At 23.5% G+C, this 24,566-nt stretch overlaps 1 protein-coding gene across 4 annotated transcripts in view; it reads left to right on the top strand.

Annotated features, from left to right (window-relative positions):
* LOC119687777 (synaptotagmin 1) overlaps positions 1-24,249 on the top strand; it is a 90,843-nt gene extending 66,594 nt beyond the window's left edge. For 2 of the 4 annotated variants that reach the window (XM_038102262.1, XM_038102261.1), the window contains exons 7-10: positions 10,030-10,138; positions 15,234-15,367; positions 22,189-22,644; positions 23,900-24,249. In XM_038102262.1, the coding sequence (XP_037958190.1) occupies positions 10,030-10,138; positions 15,234-15,367; positions 22,189-22,395 (450 nt within the window). In that variant the 3' untranslated portion in view covers positions 22,396-22,644; positions 23,900-24,249. Of the gene's footprint in view, positions 1-10,023; positions 10,139-15,233; positions 15,368-22,188; positions 22,645-23,899 lie in introns of all 4 variants that reach the window. The other 2 variants (XM_038102260.1, XM_038102258.1) reach the window with 1 other exon arrangement.
* Positions 24,250-24,566: the final 317 nt, after the last annotated feature.

Raw genomic sequence — 24,566 nt, 5'->3', positions numbered from 1 at the left:
ATTTTTTCTCAAATTATTAATATTGTAGTTAAATTTTTGTGTTTTAATTTTGAATGGAATTCCTTAAAGCAACTTTTATATAATAAATAGCATTTTAATTGTAAATTAACAAATTATATACATTAATATGTCATTATTGAGCATATGCATATATTAATTTTGAACTTGTAAAATAAGAAATCATTTTTACATTAATAATTATATATAAATTAAATAAAAAAAAAAATTAATAATACAAATGTTTATGCTACAATATTATTTTATTGAGAAAAATAGAGAATCCGAAAATTTCGATTTTGTTTCATTTATTTATTATTATATATTTGAATTTTAATATTATATTTTTTTGCCAAATTATTCTCTACAAATTTTAAACAAATTGTAAAATTTTGCATTTACGACAAAACAATTTATTTAGAAATTTTATTCAATTCCATTAAACATCTTCCAGAATATTTATAGCAAATAATACTAAAAATTAAAAAACTTATTTAAAAAATCAAGAAGAAGACGAGTCTAATAAGGTACTAGAAAAAATATTTACAAATCTCATATAAGTGTTTCCTCACAACAACTTAAATGAAAAAGTTACTATTAGTAAGTTTTCTATATCAAAATTATTGTTAAAATAAATTAGCATTTATGTCAATAAAAGTTTCAAAAATATTTTTAATAAAATTACTTACCAAATACAAACCCGAATTATTCGAATTGTTCGAATTGTAATCGGCAGTATACATAATTGCATTTTAAAATACGAACAAGACCATATCTTAAAATCATATCAATATATATATTTAATACTGATCAAAAACTATTCTTAGTTACTATAACTATAGTACAACCGTATAAGCGACATACTGAAACTAATATTATTATAAATAATAATATACAAAAAAGGCTTCAAACAGTAATAAACAAACAACAACAAAATTTTAATTAATTTATTGAAATTGGGCTGACTATACAACCTTGTTTCGAGTATTGTCAACTACTCAACACCACTGATTTTAAGAAATATTCGATTTTTTATTAAATTAGTTTATAGTTCGTATGTTATTTGATGGACTACAAGAACAAACCCTTCTAGTTTCTTTTTGTCATAAGACGCGTCACACTCGACAAAAAAAATCGACGTTAATAATGCACTAATTTTAATAATAATTTTAATACATACACTTTTTGATGCTGAATTGTGCATAAGTTAATTTATATAGCTGTGGTTTATGCGTGCATATTAAAAACAAAACAGCAAAATTATTGTTTACAAATAAACAACAAAAATTGACAAAACTTTTGATTCAATTATCTAAGTTGAGTTTACATTGGCTTTGTGATTTAACATGGCTTAAATTTGATAGTCTTCAGTTCTTGACTCTTACAGTTTAAAAGTTATATATGAAGAATTAAACCAATAGTTCGTAGGAAACGGTACTGATAATGGCTACATAATCCCCAAAATAGCTGCATATTCGCTGAAGAAATTTCTTAATTAAAAATTAAATTTTTAGATTTGAAAATTTCATCACTCTTTCCTTCTTTTCTATACGAAATAGATAAGAAATACAGTTTTAAATTATTAGTGTTTAATTAAATACAAATTTTGAATTTTATAATTAAAAATTATAAACAAAAATTATAATTCAAGAATTTTACAATTTGTCTCTCGGTTTTGATTTAAATTCTTTTATTTTTTAAAATTTATTTAAATAAATTGTGTATAATATTTTTTTTTTATTTTATTTTCATACCAATTAATAATTTCACTTAATTAATATAAAGAAGTTCTACTGCACCATAAAAACTTTAAATATTTTTTTTTTTATTTTTTTAAAAAATATTTAACCCTTTAAACTTGTAGAACTGTGCACCCATTTTTGCATTTAAATAAATTAGTTCTTAAAAAATAACAAAATGCAATTTTATTCTATGCCCGCCCCTGCAAATGCCAAAATCGCTCTTCTTAAATACTTTTTTTTAAATAAATTCAAAAACTTTTTTATTTATTGCACTTTAAATAAACACCAAAACAACATATTTCAAAAAAAAAAACATTATGAAACATGATTTTCATTAAAAATCTCAGATGTAAAACGTATACACATGTACACTTACATTTTACATACGAATATGCGAGTATCTAAAAAAATTCTTACACTAAATTAACACACAGAGGAAAAATTATTATAATAAAATTATTTAAATTGTTATAAAATCGGATGATAATATTATGTGCGTATAAATATATATATTTTTGCGATACTATCTTATTATCATCGAATTATACTCTGATATTCTTTATAACTCTGCAGCGCTTCGTATACATGTTGACACTTAAAGATTTAATATAATGCAATCGTCATGACTTTTTGTATAGATATATTTATATATTATATTTGTCTCACGTATTCCACATCCTCAAACGACCTATAAATTAAATAATTCAGAGATACACACACATAGTTACACATACAAACGCACACATTTATTTGAATTTAATGCTTACACGTATATAATGAACATTAGCTTAAGACACTTTCTTTGGACCTTCTTTTAGTATTACTGCCTATCCAGAAATTAGAAAAATTAAAAATAAAATAATTTTAAAAACTAAAAATAAATCAAAATCAAAATTTAATGCTAAATAAAAACACTTTTTTTAAAGAGTGCATTTTTTAAAAAGTATTTTTAATAGTAACTGATTATTCAATGATACTTTCAGTTAATTAATATCTACAATCCTTATACAAAATCACTTGATTCACCATTAATTAAGAAAGTGTTTGCAATTTATTATATTTAATTAGTAGATGTAAAACAGTAATTTTAAAAATCTCAATTCTACATATCTTAAAAAATTTGTTTTTGATTTAATTTCATTTCATTATGAAATATATTTAAAATTAAAAACATATATATAATTTAAAACAATTTGCCAACATTTTCTTGACCAACTTTACAAAGAATATTTGGTAAATTTATCTACAAAGCCATTATATTCATTTTATATTGTAATGTCGTTAATATTACCATATCGTCTCATTGATATTATTAGTATTCAAAAAGCACTACTATCCTTATGCTGTAATAATAAAGCATTGCAAGCATTATAGCTAGAAAGAAAATATATAAAATGCTACTAATGTATTATATACATAAATTTTTTATATCATTTATAAAAAAAAGTAAACACAAAAGATTATAAAACTTAGTTCAGAAATTTTCTCACAAATTTTGTGACATCCCTGCTTGGGATCCTTATGCTGTAATAATAAAACATTGCAAGCATTATAGCTAGAAAGAATATATGTAAAATCCTACTAATATATTATATATATATATATATATATTATATCATTTATAAAAAAAAGTAAACGAAGAAGTTTATAAAATTTAGTTTACAAATTTTCTTACAAATTTTGTAACAACCCTGCTTGATTACTAACAACTCTAACAGTTCTCTAGTTTACATAGGAACATTATTTTTCTGTTTAATAAATAACTAATGAAATAATCTAATTCATGCTTAAGTTATTTATTTAAGTTAAACAAATTTGATAAATATTTAAACAAAAAAAAAAATTATATATATAAATGGTTTATAAAACGTCCATCATTAAAAAAAAATAAATATAGGAATATCATTTGGTAGTAAAAGTAAAGTGTCATAGGCATGTAGTTTCAATTATATCTAAAATGCAAGTAAAAAAAAATAATAATAATTTTTTCATTGCCTAAGCTTATCGCCTGCGAATGAAATTTTAATAAACAAAATATTTAATGCATTTTTTTAAAAAAGTTATCACACATTTTACAATAATTAACTATTATGACTAAAGACGAATTTTTACTAATATCAAATAGTTAGATTACATTATTAACAATTTTATTTAAAATTTATTTACATTTATGCTGCATGCTTTGCTTAATAAATATTATATCAATATTAACATAACAAAACTGATAATTATATATATATATATACATAAGAACGTAAAATTTTTAGCTTCATTTATTAAAAAAAAAAAAAAAATTTTAAATATAAAATTAAAAAAAAAATACAATCATTTATTAAAACAAGCATTTATTATATTTGTTAACTACTTACAAAATTACATCAAATTTGTGATATACATTTCTTTAGTTAATACAATTATAAATAATATATAAGCAGTCAAAAATTATTTACCAAATTATTTACCAAACAGTATAAACAAAAAGATTCTTTTATAAAATTTATCTATTTGAAAACAAAAATTTTAATCTTTTCTTCATTCTTTCTTCTAATTATTTTTTTATACGTAACGTTCGTATCGCTAATCAAATAAAAATCAACCAAATATATCAAATCAAATTAATACAAAATACGATAAAAAATCAATCAAATAATCATGACATAAATTTGATTAAAACCAAATTTATCTCAACCAATTCACCATTCCACCAAATAATTAACAAAACAAATGCCAAAATAATTTATCATCATCTTTTAATCAACTCAACATGATTGAATTGCCACGATTATCACGTAAGTAAAAATATAAAAAATTATAATTCTCATTTGGTTTCTATTAATGCTTTTGTTGTTATTCATGAAGCAAATAATTTGGATGTGTTTTATAAATTAGTTTTGTAAAAAATTGGCTTAAAGTGCATTAACTTATTTAAAAATCTGTTTCAAAAAATATATATATTATATATAAAAATTTCAATTAATTATTGGGTTTTTTTTTTAAATTAAAAAGTTTTAATATTACTGGAAAATGCTTTTTTATGTTTATAACTTTATTTGATGTTGTGGTAATATAAAAACAAATTAACCATTTTATTACTGACTTGTTAAAAATTATAAAAAAAAAATAATTATTACAACAAAAAAAAACGTGTAACAAATTACTTATTGCTTAATTTTTATATATATAAAATAAATTTTTTTGTAATTGCTTTTTATTTTTATATTTATTATTTTTAAATAATTTTATAAGAAAACTTGAACTTATTATAATATACGATAAAAATTTACATTGAAAAAATTGTATAAACTAATATATATTTTATTAATTAAATTTTAAAAAATTGTTCACGTATATTAAGAATATTAAGGATATTCAGCATTCTCTTATGGCGTTTTAGATTGATAAATCTGGATTTCATCTAGATTTACTCTTAATCTGTCAAATTTTGTTGCCCATTCGAATGTTTTTAGATTAATCTCACATTTTCATAGTAGTATAAGTTGCCATTTATATTATATATATGATATATATAACATGCTCGAAATTTACGAGTTGAAAATAAAAATTGCACTAAAAAATACCCATTGAAATTCAATTTACTAAAACGGCATAAGATTTAATAGTTTAAACAGCAAATAGTTCTACATGCTTAATCTGTTCTATTATCGAATATAAAACTATATTTATTTCCTAAAACATACAAATTTTAGATAAGTTACTTCTTATTTTCCTGTACTCAAGTTAATTCAAACTTATAGGATATAATGAGATAATTTTTTTTTTAATAAAATGAATTAGATATGTATAATAAGTAAAAGCTATATTATTTTAAGTGGATCCTCAACCATATGATATGCAGTGCATACACTCCATTGCTTTTACGTTAACGTAGCAGTATGTAAGAACTATTCATTAAAAAATTTGCTTAATGAACTTATTGACGTGATCTTAACATTATTAACTGTATATATTTTCTTATGGCAATCCCTTTAAAAATAGATAAATATTAAGTCTTAAACATACTGTGAGAATTAGTTGACTTCAATGGTTTTTATTAAGAAACCATCTTTGATTTAGATATCTAAGCCTATATTGACATGGTATAAATACAACAATGTTACGTGCATAATACAAACTTAAAATTATTAATAATAATTATTATTACAATTTAAGTGTAAAAAAAAAAATAAATTAAAGTTTCAGGCGTGAGATCGCCCAGCAGCTAATACTACGTCCAGAAGAGTCCTATTGTGCCAATTTCACTATTGATTACACAACGTCCTTTAAAGCTTTGTGAAGAAAGTCCAGAAATAAATCTAGAGAAGAGCTCTGTTATGGTGACAGAAATTCCATATGAAACAAGTTTGTTCTATGTGTTATTAATGCTGGACAGTCACAAAGAATATGCATGTTAGTTTCCCCATCTTCGAGGCGTAATCTGCATTCCGAATTAGCAGATAATTGTAGTTTATAAAGGTGATATTTCAGTGTAACATAATTGCATAAAAATAAATTATTTGTATAAGAAAATTACTTAAATATTCAAGTTTTCTAATAAGACTAGTTAAATTCGTATATGATTTATATGTGTTATTTTTTTATTTTGCATAAATATATTAAATTATTATGTACTGTAATGTTAGAAAGAGCTTCGATATGAAACAAAATGTATAGAATATATATATTATTTGATTAAATTTATTATTTTTATTTACCAAAAAAAAAAAAATTACTGTTATTATTTTATTTTTATTACTTTTAATTTAATGCCAAATAATTATATTTTGAAAAACCATTCACCAACATTTTTAAATTTACGAAAATAAAATATATTATTATTTATACATAAAAACTATATTAGGTAAGTGGAAATATTATTTTATCTTAAAGTTAGATAAGAACACCTTAAAATCTTTTTTAAAATCTTTTAAGTACATAAATAACAATAACATCAGGCTGTACATATATACGATAATACAAGAAAATTATGTACGAATTGGCAAAAAATTAAATAAAAAATACTATTGTAGATTTTATATATATATATTTTTTTATGGTATATGGTATATCTACGATAACCGTTAAAGCAACCTATCAAGGTTTGATTTAGAGTAGTGTATTGATAATATTTACTATAACAATGCTATATATATTTATATCTATATATATGTGTATGCATATATATATATATATATTATATAAAATATTTTTATTTAACTTTTCTAATAAAAATAATTTTGAATGCCAATTAATTAGCGCTTGTTTTTAATATTAAATTAAATTTACATTTTAAATATTCGTACATTCTCATGCTATATTCTCTTCTTTTAAGAATGATACTCAACAAATCAACAATTTTAAATAATTTTTTCATGTAATTTTTAATGGTTTTATTTTTCGAAAGGAATTTTAGTAAAATTTACTTCTGAATAAAAAATTTTAATTATTTTTGTCTTTTTTATTCATTTGTAAATTCCCAATATTTTCAGCTTAAAGCTGTGTTCCAAAACTAAAATTCATGAAAACTATTTGAATTTCGCATTTGTAAAGTAGTTACACTTAAATAAAAATTGTAGAAAATATTGCTACTTTTCACAAATTTTTTGCGAAAAAATTTATATAATTTTATTAAAATATTTTATTAAAAATTTAGTGAAGTACGTGCAACAATTGAACTGAATAATTTTGTATTTTGTTCAGTTTTTGTTGGTGATTTTGAGCTGGGTGTAAGAGAGAGTATTACGACTAATATAATATTTCTGAACCTTCAGAAATAAGCAGAAAGGCGTATTAAATTTAATCAAAACAATATAATAATATTTAATTTATGAGATATATAGAAAGCATATAAATACAAAACAATATTAACAGTTATATATATATATATACTAACTGCTATACATCTACTTAATCATATATGTTGACATACATACATAGATGTTTGTCGTCTAAGCGTAAGTGTTTGTACTGAGGTACATAGTCAAAATAATATCTTTTACTTGTTTAATGCCAAAATTATCGTCAGATAATTAATACTTAAATACACAAAAACAATTTATTTTTGATTTATTAAAATATATTTTAATTTATTCTTATTTTGATTTTGATTCTTATATAAACTTAAGTGTATATTTGTATTTATATTGTGTGGAATTGAATCGAAGCTCTAAGACGTGCAGTAAAATGTGTTCTCTGTGTTTATATTGTGTGTTCTCTAAAAAAAATATACAAGTTACTTATGTACTCAATATATATATACATATATATATGTTTTTATAACAAAATTTTATACTAATATATACTTATACAGTACAAGTAAGAAAGTAATTATGATTGTTGTTGTAAAGCAAAACAGCAAGACTTTATTGTTATTAATTGTTATGTTTTTTTTCTAATACTTTATTTATTAATTCTTTAATTATTTAAATTATTTTAAAAATATTGTCATATGAAATATATAATCTTTTCTTTTTTTGTGTTTTCGTTGTTACACATAAGCTTCATCATAATTCCAAAGTATTCTTTTCAATGGTACACTTAATTTTCCCTCAACAGTAGGTGATTACCAAAATTATCTATGATAGTATGGTTTTATGTCTCATTATGATATATATATAGGTGAAAACTTTAATAGAAGAGATTCATCAGAAGTTCAATATACATACGTTCAAGAAACAACAGATTACCTACGTATATAGATGTTCTATTGCGACTAGATACAATTTTCAAGGTTAGGGATTATAAATTCTAACGCAGTAGTATAATTTTTTAATAATCAATTTTCTTAGGTTAGGGATTATACATTCTAATGCAGTAGTATAATTTTTCAATAATCAAGTATTCTATAAATATCCAGTTGCGACTAGACACAAAACGAATTTTTAGTGATAACATTAGAATTGTCTAGATCAATAATTTAGAATTGTGTTGACTTTAAATAGAAAATCTTCTTAGACCTTGAAAAATAGTACTTTTATACTAAAATGAAATTTAGCAGATATATGTTAATTAATGTTGTAGAAAGCTTTGCCTTAAGTCGCTCAAAATGTATAGTTAAAGCTAAGCCATACAACACCAATATTTTGGTTAAAGGCTAAGCCATACAATACCAATATTTTGGTTAAAGGCTAAGCCATACAATACCAATATTTTGGTTCAATATGTAGCTATAAATAGCGATCAAATAAATCATAACAGAAAATACATTTTTCAAGATACATCTACTCTTGAATCAGTTTTCTTTCAATTTAATATATTGTTCATTTTACAAAAAAAAAATATTGGTTTAATTTGATTTAATTTAATATATCAGAATCTCCTTTCGAGTTTTGCAAAAATTTATCTTATATAATTACTTTCACTGTTCAGAAATTTCTCTATCGATTATGGAAGACTAAAATAGTCAGCTACTTTAACTAAGGCGAAAACTGCTCAGCTCCATGGTATCTGTGCTGACGGGACACTGCAATATAGGAAGGCATACTATGAGATTGAGTCTACCCTATAATGATTTTTGTCGAGGCTGTGGCAAACAGTATTCTAACAGTTGGAATACCAATATTATAAGTTAAAACTGATAGCAGAAAAATAATAAAAAGAATATATGTTTAGTAAGGGAGTGTTTTCGTTATAAAAAAATATATTAAGCTCACTATAATGTATTCTATGAGAAGCTTCTAGTATGGCTTAGTATAATAAAAAATTCGTTAAGTTAAAGAAATGTTAAGAATCCATCAAATCAAATATAATAGAATATTTTTATTAACAATACCTATGAAGAAGTCTTTAGAAAAATGTACTCGTACACTACAAGCGTACACTAAAAGATAATGCATTGAAATCTACTGAAATGTGGATTATAACTTCATAAAAAATTATATATTATTTAAATATTCATACACTTTTAAAAAATTTTTATTTAAAATATGAATTTATTTATATATATTTCTTATTTTTTTTTAAATTGAATTTTAAATTTATATATATTTCATATTTTTATTTAATATATAAACTTATTTATATATATTTTGTTAACGTATTATGTGTATTTAAATACAATTGTGTTATAAAATATTAAATGTATAAATATGTAATTAAATGAATTGTTGTTGTAGCGTTAAATATTTTTTTGTTGTTATTTATTAGAAATGATATGAGTTTATATAATTGTATACATAAATGTTTTTAATATGAAAGTTCTATATTAATCGATAAATTTTTCTCCTTCTACTTTTTTCTTCTCTTTACGATTTTACGATAATTCAATAATGACATATGGAACCTTTAGGAAAAGCTGGGTGACATTTGCTTCTCACTACGTTATGTACCTACCGCTGGCAAATTGACTGTTGTTATATTGGAGGCTAAGAACTTGAAGAAAATGGACGTCGGTGGATTGTCTGGTAAAAATTTTAGGCACCAATGCGATGCAAAACTTATGACAATTCTATATGAAAATTGCAAACAAAAAAACACTGAAAGAGAATTTATAATATTATTTACAATTTATAAATTTTTGTTAGAAGTAAAAATGTTTGCTACAGGTATTGTCAATTTTTGCATCGCTAAGAAATTATATATATGTAAATACAATTACATATATATAAATTAAATATTTAAAGTGCTAAATGTGTTGTACGTATTTATTTTATATATACATATATATATATATTTAAGAATTAATTTTATGCAAATAAGTTTTTAAAAAATTTCTTTTAATTATAGCATTGTTACACCTATATCCAATTTATATATTAAAATTTTTTTTAATTTCTGAGCACGTTAAGGGTTTTTCTTTTCAAATTTTATTAAATTGTTGCGAATGGTACAATTACTTTGTTTTAAATTACAAAACTTTTAAGTGATTTCTTATATATGGACTCAAAACATGAGATTCAGATAAAATTTCAATACATTGCTTGTATTCAAATCATCTTTACGACCCATTTTATAGTACTGATTCCCTTGAGGTCATTTGCAATGACTTGTCGATGCACAACTAGTAATAGCTTGGCCGTACTTACTCTTCTCGAAAGCGTCGAGATCTTAATCATTTGCGCCACTCCAAAGTTTAGTGGAAATAAATCTCATTATAATGATAATCAATATTCACCCATATCTCTAACTACCGGCATAAAAAATTGATAATTATAATATTATATGATTATATAACATTATATATATTATATAATTTGTAGATGCAATGACCTTGTAATAGTTCAATTTTCAATTTTCACTATCCCAAAAGCGATCGTTTTATTTTTTAACACATTTATCAAATTAAAAATGTGCCTTTGATATACACAAATTATCATCCAAAACGTTATTGTTCAGTCATCTAAGGTTCTACGCTTTGTATGATCTCTATCAGAGCTATCCAGACAAGATAAGATCGTGAGCCAATACAAATCACTGATTAGGTTAGAGGGCCGTATAAAAAATTATATATGTTATTAATTTATCTTTTATAATTCTATTAATATCAACATTATTAATATTAGTAGTTCTTCGAGCCGTTGCATAAAGAAATATATACTAAAGTCTTTGTCAATAAGGTTAATTAACATGAAGTATAATACATTATTTAAAACATTTTTATTCATTTATTTAGGATACAATGAATATAAAACAATGTAGTTTCACCAAAATATAACAAAGACTGTGCGTTGGACGACCCTGATCTATATTATAAAATGGTTAACCTTATATTACGCCCACATTGGCTAAACTTAAACAAGATTTTTGCAAGACACTCCCAATTTTTTGGTGTCTATCCATTGTAGATACGTTGGATAATAGCTCTGTTTGACATATGTCACTGAAGCATTGCTTCAAATTCAAAACCACGAATTATGAAACCTTATATAAGTAATATATATTTACATATAGTATTATATATTTATGAATATATACCATACAACTCCTTAACTACCATATTTGAAGTCTAATGGGAGAGTCCTCTTATATAAGAGCGAATACCAATATAGTTAATGAGTATCAAGCAATCCCATAAAGTACTCGACAAAGCTATATAAATTTTAATAAAGATATACTTCAAAATTTATTACGGATTTGTGCCTTTCAATACAATTGTAGAAAATTAAAAAAAAAAGGTTTTAATTGCTTGTCTTAAGTATTTATTAAAACAATAGTTTTTTTTAATAAAATTTTTGATTATATGCATTGAAAAAACATTATAATTGTTTCAACTTTTTTTTTTTTTTAAATGAATTGTTTAAATTATTTTAAGCTAGTTTTTATTATGCGTGAGAAATATATATTTTGCGCAAAGAAAAAATTAATTCAGCCCTTTTAACATCAGTTCATCTATGATATTTTCCACTGGCAACATTTCTTCCGCAATTCAAAATGTTGAAATTAAAGCGAAAGGACTTAAAATAATCCATTTTATTAATTTTGTTATGCTTTCCTAAAACTTCTTCAGATTGTTATGGAAATGTTCAATTGCTCTTTTCTTCTTCTTATTGCATGACTACGCTTTTATATAAGATTTAAGTCCGGTATATGCCACGCCTATTTTTCTTAATAAGTACTTAGTCGTTCGTTTTTTTTAATCAAAGTCACTAAATATTAGCAGCATTTATGCACGTTTCTCGCTCAGATCTTTTATAAACAAATTTTTAATTATAATAAAGCAAATCACTATAGTTGCCAGTGTTGAAAACTGTTGAAAATATCAAAATCCGTGCTCTTCTAGGCTTTTACAAACAACGATTTTAAATTATTGTATTTCAGAATATTAATATTTTTGAAAACAAAACTTTGTGTTTTATGTAAATTGTTTATAAAAATTAAAATTAACTTTAAATTTTTATATTTTCAAATTTTTAAATTTTTTTAGTTTCTTTTCCCAGTTGTTGCTTAATACCTATATATATATTTCTATAAGCGAATTTTTTTTTTTTTTCATTCAAAAGTTATTCTTATATATACTATTTTTTTTTTTGGCGTAGTATATATTTTTAGTTAACAAAAAAGTAGAAGGAGTGTTCAATCTAAAAAGTTAATATGCATATATAACATTAGTTATAATTAAAAGTTTTGAGCACTCTGCCTACATACCATATTCCAGTGAAAAGTGTTCTGATTGTTGGGTATAATATATTAATATCTGTTAATAGTTAAACCAAATTTATATTTTATATAAAATCAATATATAAAAATTAAAAAATGCTTTGATTGGTATAAACCCATGAATCCAATTTTTTTTGGACTTTGATGTCCTTTCTCATATATTACAAAAAAGTGATTACACTTACGAAAATTTTAGCATCGTATCACATAATTTTTACTTCGCTTAATCATATCTTTCAACTAGTTTATTCTCTCGCATTATCTGGGTGTCATCAAAAAATATTTTATTCTCATATAAATACATATATACATCTAGGTTTTCTAACTGACATTCTACGAGTTAGAATAGTTCTACGATTTAAATTACGCTTTGTCAAATCATTCAGAAAGTGATTTGCAAAGATTTTTAATCATCTTCTAGTCACTTGTGGGCAGTGACATATAGCATGGAGTACAGTCTCCTCCTTATCTACAAAGTCACAACACTTACAGAACTAGTTAGATGATAAACCAAAATTCACTTACTCTAATAACATTACCGTATAAACGATTGTACTAAAATAGCACATCAGTAGTAAATGTCTTTAATTTAATAGGATTGGAGCCTGAATAAGAAAAATATTCTTTAAGAATTTGATATCTTGAAGTACAGTACAAACAAAAATAGTTAGATGGTATTTCGAGATTTACTAACTGAAATTCGATGACCTATAATAGTTCTATCATGTGAACTATTTTATTGTGGTAATATTATATACCAGTAGATTGTGTCAAACCAGAATTGTGCCTAGAAGGCGACGTATCACAAAATATTTTTTATCGAATTGTCTTTGTAGTTCACTGCATTAATTATGCTACTTGTAGTTATTTTAAATATAAAATATATTTATATATTTTTATATATAAATAAAAATAGTATATAAATAATTTTATGAAAAAAATTATGTTATTATTATATTAAATCTTCTCAAAGCCACTGATTTAAACTTACATGTAAGGAGATCATTAGTCTCTATTCTTATATTTTCAAGAATTTTATTTAAAGACATTAATCAAATCTACATCTTCTACAATTACTTTTTCATAAACATTTTTAAAAGTTTCAAGTCAATATTTGTACTTATATAAAAAAGAAAAATATTAACAGAACTGTTTAGTTTTAATTATTTTAAGATTATTTTGCCAATGGTAACGTTTACTTTTTTAGCATTCTTCTGTATATGCCAATTCTACATATTGTAACATATTTCTTATTGTATACCTCTTTTTATAGAGTTTAAGCTCTGATACTTCTTCAAAAAAATTTTGTCTCTAATTTCCAAAATAGTACAGGAATTTATAGCCCTTAAAGTAATTTTCTTAATAGAATTTAAATTCGATGCATTTTTTTAAAAACAACTTTGTCGCCTATACATTATTTATACGATATATATAATATATTATATTATATTTATTTTTCCTATATTCTCTATATATTGTTATATTTCTTAGTTATTCTCAGATTTTATAGCACTTCAAGATTTTTCCTCTTATCAGAAGTGTATTCGTTTACACAGAAAACCAAAAAGATAATGCAGTTAACAGAAAAAATCATTTTTTTTTTTAAATAACTCTCTGAGATCTCTGGATAATTAAATTCATTATCTTATAATATTTATCCATATCCAATATTTATGAAAATTTAAATTTGGAATTTTTGAAGTTATCTCTTCAAGTAAAAATTGTACTCAATGAATACTAGTAATTTAAATATTAATCTTTAGTTAATAAACTTAAATGTTTACATAACTCTGACCTTAATTATATAAGCTTATTTTAATATTGTGTACAATCAACATAAAATATTAACACAGTAAAGTGCTCTATAAACCTATCTGTGGCCGCAGTACAGTAGGGTCTTTGGGACCTATTTTCTTTTCCTTCCAACACACATTTTTTATATGTGTGAAATAATGCAGCAAAATAACCAAATCAATCAGAATATATTTAATACATATAATCACTGAATATTCAATTATAATTATATATAAAAATTTTATTTATTAATTGCTTAGTTATTAATATTTTGTTTAGTTAGTCCGTTTTTGTTTAATATTAATGCTTAAAATTTCTATAAAAATTTTAATAAAATGTTACAAAATTATTACTGTAATTAATGTTAACTTTTTATGTGTGTATTTATTTGTTTTAATAAATTCAATTCAAAATAATCAACAAACTAATTAACATTCAGTTATTGAAATTGATGGATAATATTATTATATATACAATATAATTAAAAAAAATTGTAAAGCAGTGCACTTGAAATTTGTTGTTAAAAAATTGTTAAAATTGTGCTATTGTTTTTGTTTTAAATTACATTTTGTTTTTATATTCGTTTTTCTATTTTTTTCTATTTTATAGATCCATATGTGAAAATTGCAATCATGCAAAATGGAAAACGTTTGAAAAAGAAGAAGACAAGTATCAAAAAATGCACCCTCAACCCTTACTATAATGAGTCGTTCTCATTTGAAGTACCATTTGAACAAATACAAGTATGCGAGAATGTATTATACTATCCTATAAGAAAATACTACTACTATTTTACTTTAACACTATACTACTTAACTACCTACTATTATTACTGCTACTACTACTTACTACTACTAATACTACTACTAATATTACTACTACTACTACTACTACTACTACTACTACTACTAATTCTACAACTACTATTTATTTTATTATTACTGTTCTTACAAAAACAACAACAACAACTAGTACTACTACTACCACTCAAAATACTGTTAACTAAAACTTTAACTAAATACTCTCACAAATTATATATTAAAAACAATATATAAGTTATTTACTAATATCCACCCCCTCACTAGCCTTTTTCGTGCAACTTTGTTAATGTTTGAATGAAAACTTAAAGTAAATTAAAACTTATAACTTAATTACCATAAAAAATAAATTATTAATTGAGCAATGAACAATCTAGACAAGTATGCAACAAAAGTTTCCTACAAATTCTACAAATTAACTACAAATATTTACACTCACAAAAAAAAACTACTTAAGTTCTCCTCCTTGTAATTGTTGTACTTTATATGCAACACAAACCTTTCAAGAACTCTCTACTACCACTATTAACCCTTTAAACAATAATTCATTTGAGTCCCTTTTAGTCGTGCCATATAATGTTCGATGTTCTATGTTGTGTTTTAAGTGTTATAAAATTGCTTAATTTAATATTTAAAAATTTTCTGTTAAAGTAAAGTCGGCAAGTTGCGAACTGTTTTTTTTTAGTTCTAATTAAAAACTGTTTAATATATTTGTTTTATTTTTTATTTAATTTAATTTTTATAACTTTTATTTTTGCACATTATGACAGCTTGAATTTTTTTTTGTATATTTTCTTTTCTTTTATTAAATTTAAATTAAAATTTTAGCTGCAAACAACTTTTTTTTAATTTAATTAAATGTTTTTACATTTAATTTATTTTTTCGTATTTTATTTAATACAATTTTTAGAATTCTTATTAATGCAGACAATAAAAATTTAAATTATATTTTTATACTCTTATATATACATTTAATCTTTATATTATTAAATATAAATTAACATTACTACTGTAAAAATTTTTTTTTAATTTTTATTACAAATTATTTAATATTTTTCATTTCTTTTTTATTTAATTTAATTTTTATGACTTTAATTTATGCATATTATAAAAGCTTAAATTCTTTTTTTAAATTCAATATACAAATAATTTTTTTTTTTTTATTTTATGAAACATTAATTAACATTTTAGCTGCAAACAAATTTTTTTAATTTAATTAAAAGTTTTTACTTTTCGTATTTTATTTAATCCAATTTTCCGAATTTTTATTATTGCATTAATAATTATTTTTTTTGTACTTATGTATACATTTTTTCTTTATCTTGTTATATATAAATAAAAATTTCGTTTTCTAATTAAATTTAATTTTTATTAGTCTTCTTTATGCAAATTATAAAAGCTTCAATTATTTTTGTTATACACATTTATAAAAGCAAATTTTTTAATTTTTTGTAAAATATAATTTAACATTATAGCTCCAAATATTTTGTTTAATTTTAATTAAAAAAATTTGTTTTGTTTTTTATAAAATATAGCTTTTATACATTTTATTTATGCACATTTATACACAAGCTTTAATTATTTTTTTTAAATCAATTTATATACAAATTTTTTTTTATTTTAAAATTTAAATTTTAAAATTTTAAAAATTTCTTTATTTATTTTAATTTAAAATTTTAATTTTAAATAATTGTTTTTTTAATTTACTTTCAATGCATCGTTTTTTATTCATTTTTTATTTAATTTAATTTTTACAATTTTTATTTATGCACATTATAAAAGCTTCAAAAATTTATTTTTATAAATATTTATTTTTATTTCATTAAATATATATTAACATTTCGTTACTTTATATTTATATAATAATTATTATAAGATATATTAATCAATAATGCATATTCTTGTCTTAACAATGAAAGCTTCCTTTACTTATTTTCTTATTAAGATTTACAATTATTTTATATATAATAAAAGTTTATTGTAATATCATTAGCCGTAATAAAATAATATATTATTATATATTACATTATGTATAATTTTTTTATAAGCAAAAAAAAACATTTAAGATTAATAAATACTTATGTTATTGCTTATTTTGCTTCTGTTTATATGGGATAGTAATATAGTATTCATTAACAATTAAGAAACGTTATAAAATTTTTCAACTGCTTTAGATTTAGCTATACGTTAGATTAGTTTACAGAGGCAAACTGCCTTGTGCACCAAAGCTTACATAAACTGAAATAATGGCATGTTGTGGTACCACAGATAAGACAAAATCCGTATACCAAACCTAAAGGAGAAATATAAAGCTAGAAGTTTGAAGCAACTTTGAAAACGTGCAACTTCTTCAATCATGTGGAAGGGACCCAACCTAACTAATCTATAAACTTCCTGTGTGCTTATTTTTAGAAAGTGACAATTGGATCAGCTTAATAAGATCAACAGAATTTTAGAGGGTTATATCTTTAAGCTTACTTTAGTATCTGTGGAAACTAATTTTTTTCCTCACATATGTATAATATGACATTATTTGAACTATAATAATATATTTTAGACCTACATAAATACGGTTTTTTATATTGATTTAGAAACTTATACTCAAATGTACTAAAAGTTTTATTTAGGTTCAAAAATTTGAAACTATAAGTATTGATATTTAAGGCCAGACAAGCTGTACTAAATTAAAAGAAAAAATCTTTACACGTTCTATAAAACAATTTACATATAATAATTTACATATAAATTCACTAGTTTATTTTTAGTTTATAAAATAATATTATATATATTAGAACAACATTATTCATTATTATTTTGTTATTTACAAATAATGCACTATTTTGTTTGTTTGTTGCTTTTTTATGTTAATTTTTTACGTAAATTTTTTTTTATTTTTTTTTATTAAATTTTATAAAATAAAACCGACTTTCTTAAGCGATATTTAAATGTTGTAATTAAACAATTAAAATATTTCCTTTTCGTAAATATATACAAATATATATATATATTATAAATATATATGAAATATAATTATTTTTATTCGGTAGTTCAATTGCTGTTGCTTATTTTCATTGATATACTATATATTTTTATTTAATTATAAAGAGGCAAAAAATATTGATGTTTTTTAGTATTTATAAAAATATAGAATTTTTCTACATATATATATTGATATATATTTAAACCGAATTATGTGGAACTATAATAGTTCTACTATGTGTTTATAACCTATTGTAGTAAAATTTACTACACTATAAAAAATTTTAAAAATTATTCATATAAAGATGGATTAATTAAACAGATACACTAAAAAAAACCAAACCAAAACTAATTGAAACAAATTAGATATAATATTAAGTGAAAAGCAAAATAAGCCAGGATATTGTTAACACTTATCTTCAACACAAAAAAGGATCTTTCTATTTATTCACACTTTTTGTTTAAAATTTTCACATAATACAAAACATCGCAACTGCTAAAAAAAAAAGAGAAAAAAAAACAAACCTAATATTTTTTTTAATATAACGGCGTCAATAATGCCCAACCACCCTGGGTCCATTATTTTGACACTGTCTTCTGATTTGATACTGTGCAAATACAATAATAGAGAAAACCAAGCAGAAAAGAGATAGCAATACAAGAACTCATAAATGTACAACAACACAACCGAAAACTACGCGCTTCAAGTACATTCACAGACTCGGGATCGGGCTAAGTGCAAGGTTACACTAAGTGCAAGGAAATGGTGAAATTATTACATAAAAATTTTTAACGAAATAACAGTTATGTTTGCTACTTAACAATTAAATGCAACACATTTACATACATACATACATCCTACCAATGCTTACATACAATATCCAGTAACTTACAACATACGCCAATAATAAGTTAAAGCTACAAACTCCAAAGATCCTTTTTAGGTACAATCAAAACGCACAAGGAATTTTATGATCACTTAGAAGTAAGGACTTCAGAATACAGAATATGTTAGAAAAGTCAGAACGTCTTTAGGTTATAGATTAATCCCTCACATAAAATATATATTGTGAAGCAGATTTGATACTCTTCAAAAGCAAGTACCTAAAACAATTTTACTCAACTGTAGCACTAACAACAACTAATACAATAACCTATCAAATGAGCCGAAAACTTTCAACAAATGGGATTGAATATTATACATTTTCGTTTACCAGTATTTAATGAACATCTATTCTTTTTGAATAATTTAGCAAAATAGAGAGATGATTTCGTTGATATGGCAACATCGTTAACACGTTAAACGAATATTACCAAAACAAAAAAAAGTTCAAAAAGAAATTTGTTCATTTAAAAATAATTTTTGATAATAAGTTTTTTTAAATAAAGCGGCAAGAACTGCTACATACCTTCCACATACATCATTACAATCACTAAACATCACGATCTTTTCACTATATGCAAAAAAGATATATGGAAAATACTGCATCATGACTATTATTTAAGAATTGCCTCCGCCTTTAGTAAAGCAATTTATTCAAAATTAGTTGAATTTATTTTCATTTTATTCTTATACATATATATTATTTTAATGAATTTTCAATTTTAAATTTTCAATTTTAAATGTATTGCTTCATACTATTAATGTAGCGTTTTGTTTCAGTTGTGCTATATATGCTATTCTATATTATATGCAAACATATATACGAGTATATAATATATGTCTATATGTATTATGTATATACATATAAGTACATATATGCATCCGTGCATATGCGAATATTATTACAACTATATAAAACTATAAGCGAATAGTGTGAATATTTTTTTCTGTTCAAAAATATAAAAAAAAAATTTAATTGATTCAAAAAAGAAAAAAGTTTTTAATGAAATTAATAAATATTATATATAACTTACACAATATTTAAAATTATTTTTTAAGCACATATGTGTATGCAAAAACAATGATAATTTTATGGACTGACAATTTCATGCAGACAAATATAAAAATCCTCGACATCTCCAATAGTACAAAAATATAGGATATTTACCACATTTTTCTTACCATCCGTAAATCCCAAATTACAACTAAAAGAAAAGTGCATATTTCCGAATATATGATCAATTTCAGATTGTGTTAGAAACAAACGGATCATAAAACAAATGTATAACTATTTTAATATATATTTATATTGTATATCCTGTTATCCAATATGTATTATAACAAATGTTAGAAAAGGCTTCCTTAAGAAGATTTATGACCGTGCTTCAAATTTTTTATCTGTAATTTTATTGCTATTACTAACTATTTAAATATAACAATTCTAACATATCAACTATATTCTTATCCAAAATTTATGATCGTACTTCAAATTCTTTATCAGTATCTTTATAATTCAAGTATAATATAAAAAAGATCAATAAATACCGATATCGCAGTGTTAATATTAAACTAAATACTGACTGAAATCATGCCTATGTCATCAGCTTTACTGATTTAACACAATCCCTAAGTTAGCTTAGAGATGAAAATTAAGACTGTGATATGTCGCCACTAAGTTCTATAAAAACCGATTTCGCAGTGGTAAAATTTTTCTGAATATTGACTAAAATCATGCCTATGTCATCAACTTTGTTGATTTAACATAACTAAACCCTAAGTTAGCTGAAAGATTAAAATTAAGACTGGAATATCACCCCAATGTAAATGTAAATAAATATATAATGTGGCCTTATATACAATATTTAACACATCAGGCACTTCGCTAGTAGGGAGAGAGACCTTAAGGCGCTAAGGCAAGCCCGCACCCTCTCCCATATACATATATGTACATTCATTTTTAATACATCCTAACTATTGAATATGACAAAAAAGTTTTTATAAACTCTAATTTTTTTAAATTCCTAAATTTTAGGGTAACTCTCCCTAAAGTAAATTTCTAGTAAAATATAAATGACTGGACTATATACTGATATATCTGGTTATATATATATCTGGAATTTTAAATCAGCACACCAAAATAATTTATTTAAAAGAGTATTTTAAGATTTTACTAATTTTTTTTATTTATTTACAATTCAAACTAAAAATAAATAGTTATTAAATAGTAGGAGTGACGTTTTCTTACATAGCAGGACTACCATTACAACTCATAGTTGCCATAATACTGTTGTCATAAAAAATGCTCTATGGGAACTTTTTTAAAATCCATAATAGCCATCGAACAATTGTGAATAAATATATTAGGTTTCATTTTTTTTAAACATAAAAATATCATTTATAATTCTCTTTAAATAATACGAAAATATTAATTTTATATGAAAGAAAAAAAAATAATCAATTAAATTTTTTTAAAATTAGTTAATAATATAATAATATTTATTTTTCATTTATTTGCATAAAACTGTTACAATAATTATAAATTTGCAAACACCCCTGATAATCCTTTCTGTATAGCACATCCGTAAGTAGTTTTAAAGTTCAAGTGTAGTGTGTTCCACAATTCCTTATCTAAATTTAAGTCACAAATCCCTACTCTTTATCTCAAATACTTAAAAAAATCATCAGTGTAATAAAAGAAAAAAATCCAAACACCAACAAACAATGAAATTCTTCTTCTCGTACAAACAACAACAAAAAAGTGTTATTTAAAAATATAATTAACCCACGATATACAAACAGTTTAGAAAATTATTTTTTTTAAATTATTTTTACTAATTATCATTCTCTTTCTCTGAAATTTCTCAAATAAAAAAATTGAACATAGAAAATCTGTCTCGTCGTTACTGTTGTGGATTATGATCGTATTGGTACATCTGAACCGATTGGACGCTGCATATTGGGTTGCATGGCTACTGGTACTGAGTTACGACACTGGTCAGATATGTTGGCCTCTCCGCGACGACCAATTGCTCAATGGCATACACTCAAGGACCCAGAAGAGACCGATGAAATTCTGAAGAATATGAAATAAATTGTTGTGCTGTCTTAACATGGAACGGTATAAGGCTTGAGCAAATATTTTTTAACTGAACAAAAACCAACCAATCTAATCATAAAATCAGCAACAATCTTAATAAATAAAATAGTTAAAAATTAAATAAAATAGTTATGTAAAATTGATTGATTTGTACTTTGAAAGATACTTGGAATGGAAGGCGTGAGTTCCAGCACAGAATTTTTACAAGTAGCACACGTACACAGTAGTAAAGTAGAATAAGCGGTAAGTACACAAAAAAAAAATTCAGATTCAAAAACACACAATTCTAATATCCATCTGAAATATATTTATACAATATTCAATAAATTAATTTCATTATATTTATAATTGCTTTTCCGGTTCTTTGACCCATTCGTGAACAATGGCTTTTTTTTAGCACATCCATATTGTCATATTTTTTAGTACCCACTTTGCTCTCCACCTCACCAAAATGGCTCAGATGCAATAGTTCATCGGATTTGTATCTGGCGAGTTCGAAATTCATTAAGTGTACGAAATGAAGTGAGGAACATGATTTTTTAAACACTCTTGGTTCACACAATATTTATGAGACGATGCCGAGTCTTGTTGGAACGTTCATGGTCTACGACTAAAATGTTTGCGTGCCTAAAACACGCTCTTAAGCAACATCCAAAACATTTTCCCGATAATAAATCAATGCGATTTAAAGTCCAAGCTTTAAAACCAAGCTCCATGAAAACGATTGGAGAGCATCCCAATCGACAGCCACAGCTGCCTATACCATTACTTAAGGTAGAAAATTACTTTGGGTAGCCAATTGCAGTCTTAAATGGCAGTGAATGGCAGTGCGTTCAGTTTAGTAAACATGATCATTTTGTACTCTTCAATGGGGAAATTTTTCTCATCAGAGAATACAATGTTTGGAGCTCCTTTGCTCTTTTGAGTCTAACTTTTTGTTGCTTTGCTATAAGATCTTGTGGCTTTTGAAACTTGTAAGGCTTTACCTTGAGCTTATTTTAGAATATACATCGGTCGCTTCGCTGGGATATATTCAGTTCTTTGGTCATTTGACTACGACTACGACATGGATTTCATTCAAGTCGACCCTTTACTTTCCGAACCATTTTTGATGATATTGCTGTTTTTTTTTTCGTGCATCACCATAATGTTTGGCGACGCTGCCTGTACTATTATTATGTACTATACTATTTGAGGTGTTGGGGTACACGATCAAACTTTAAGGTGTTTGAGCTGGTTGTGATTTTGCAGCCAAATATAATGCAATCACAATATGAAGTTTGAATTTCATTCCGCATAACTTTTGTTCTATAAAACTTACATGCAAATGCTTGTGTTAGCTTGTAAAGAATATAAGCAGTTGTCAGACAGATATAGGCAGTCTGACAGATATACCTACAGATATGTGTAGTTGGTAACACTTCAACCGTTTAACCCTAATCGCTAATATTTTGAAATACATTGCTTATATTATATCTGTTACTTTGTTACATTTCAGTCTTTCGACAAATCAATCAATTGTGACAACAAATTAATCATCAATCAACATTGAATTAGCATTGTTTTTTTAAATGTCAAATCGAAAATCGCTTCAACTGGATCTCAAAATCATTCAAAATTGACATTCCAAAATAAAGTGAGCAAGTCTTCTGCGTTGGAAACTAGCTGGTGCAATAGCACAGTGAGAATTATTGCACAGCATCTAATGGAAGTCATACATGCAAATATACATATATATAAGAGAATATACAAACTAAATAAACTAACAAATTTATAAAAATATTTAAGAAATAAATAATTCCATGCATAAACTTAAAAGCAGAAACTATGTTAAATTATTTGTAAAACGAAACGACTTTTTCCAAATTAAAAACTTTTAATGTAATTTATAAAAAATATATATATATTAAAAAATACAATAAAAGTTTCTAGTAAAAGTTTCAAAAAAAGATATACATATATATATAACAGATTATTAAATCTATATATTACTTTATATATTAAAGTCCTGTTGTTAATTTGTTAAATTTTCAAAGAATTTTCTGGCCTAACTTAGCAGCTTTGTACAAAAACAATGGGAATACCCCTCACATATTATCCTTTTAAGAGAAACTACCAGAGTTCATTTGCGGTACTTAAATGCATTGATTTAATAATGCTCGGTT

This window comes from Teleopsis dalmanni, chromosome X (assembly GCF_002237135.1).
Source record: "Teleopsis dalmanni isolate 2A chromosome X, ASM223713v2, whole genome shotgun sequence".
Classification (NCBI taxonomy): domain Eukaryota; kingdom Metazoa; phylum Arthropoda; class Insecta; order Diptera; family Diopsidae; genus Teleopsis; species Teleopsis dalmanni.
Note: the sequence above shows the minus strand (reverse complement) of the source record. Positions and strands in the feature narration are given on the sequence as shown.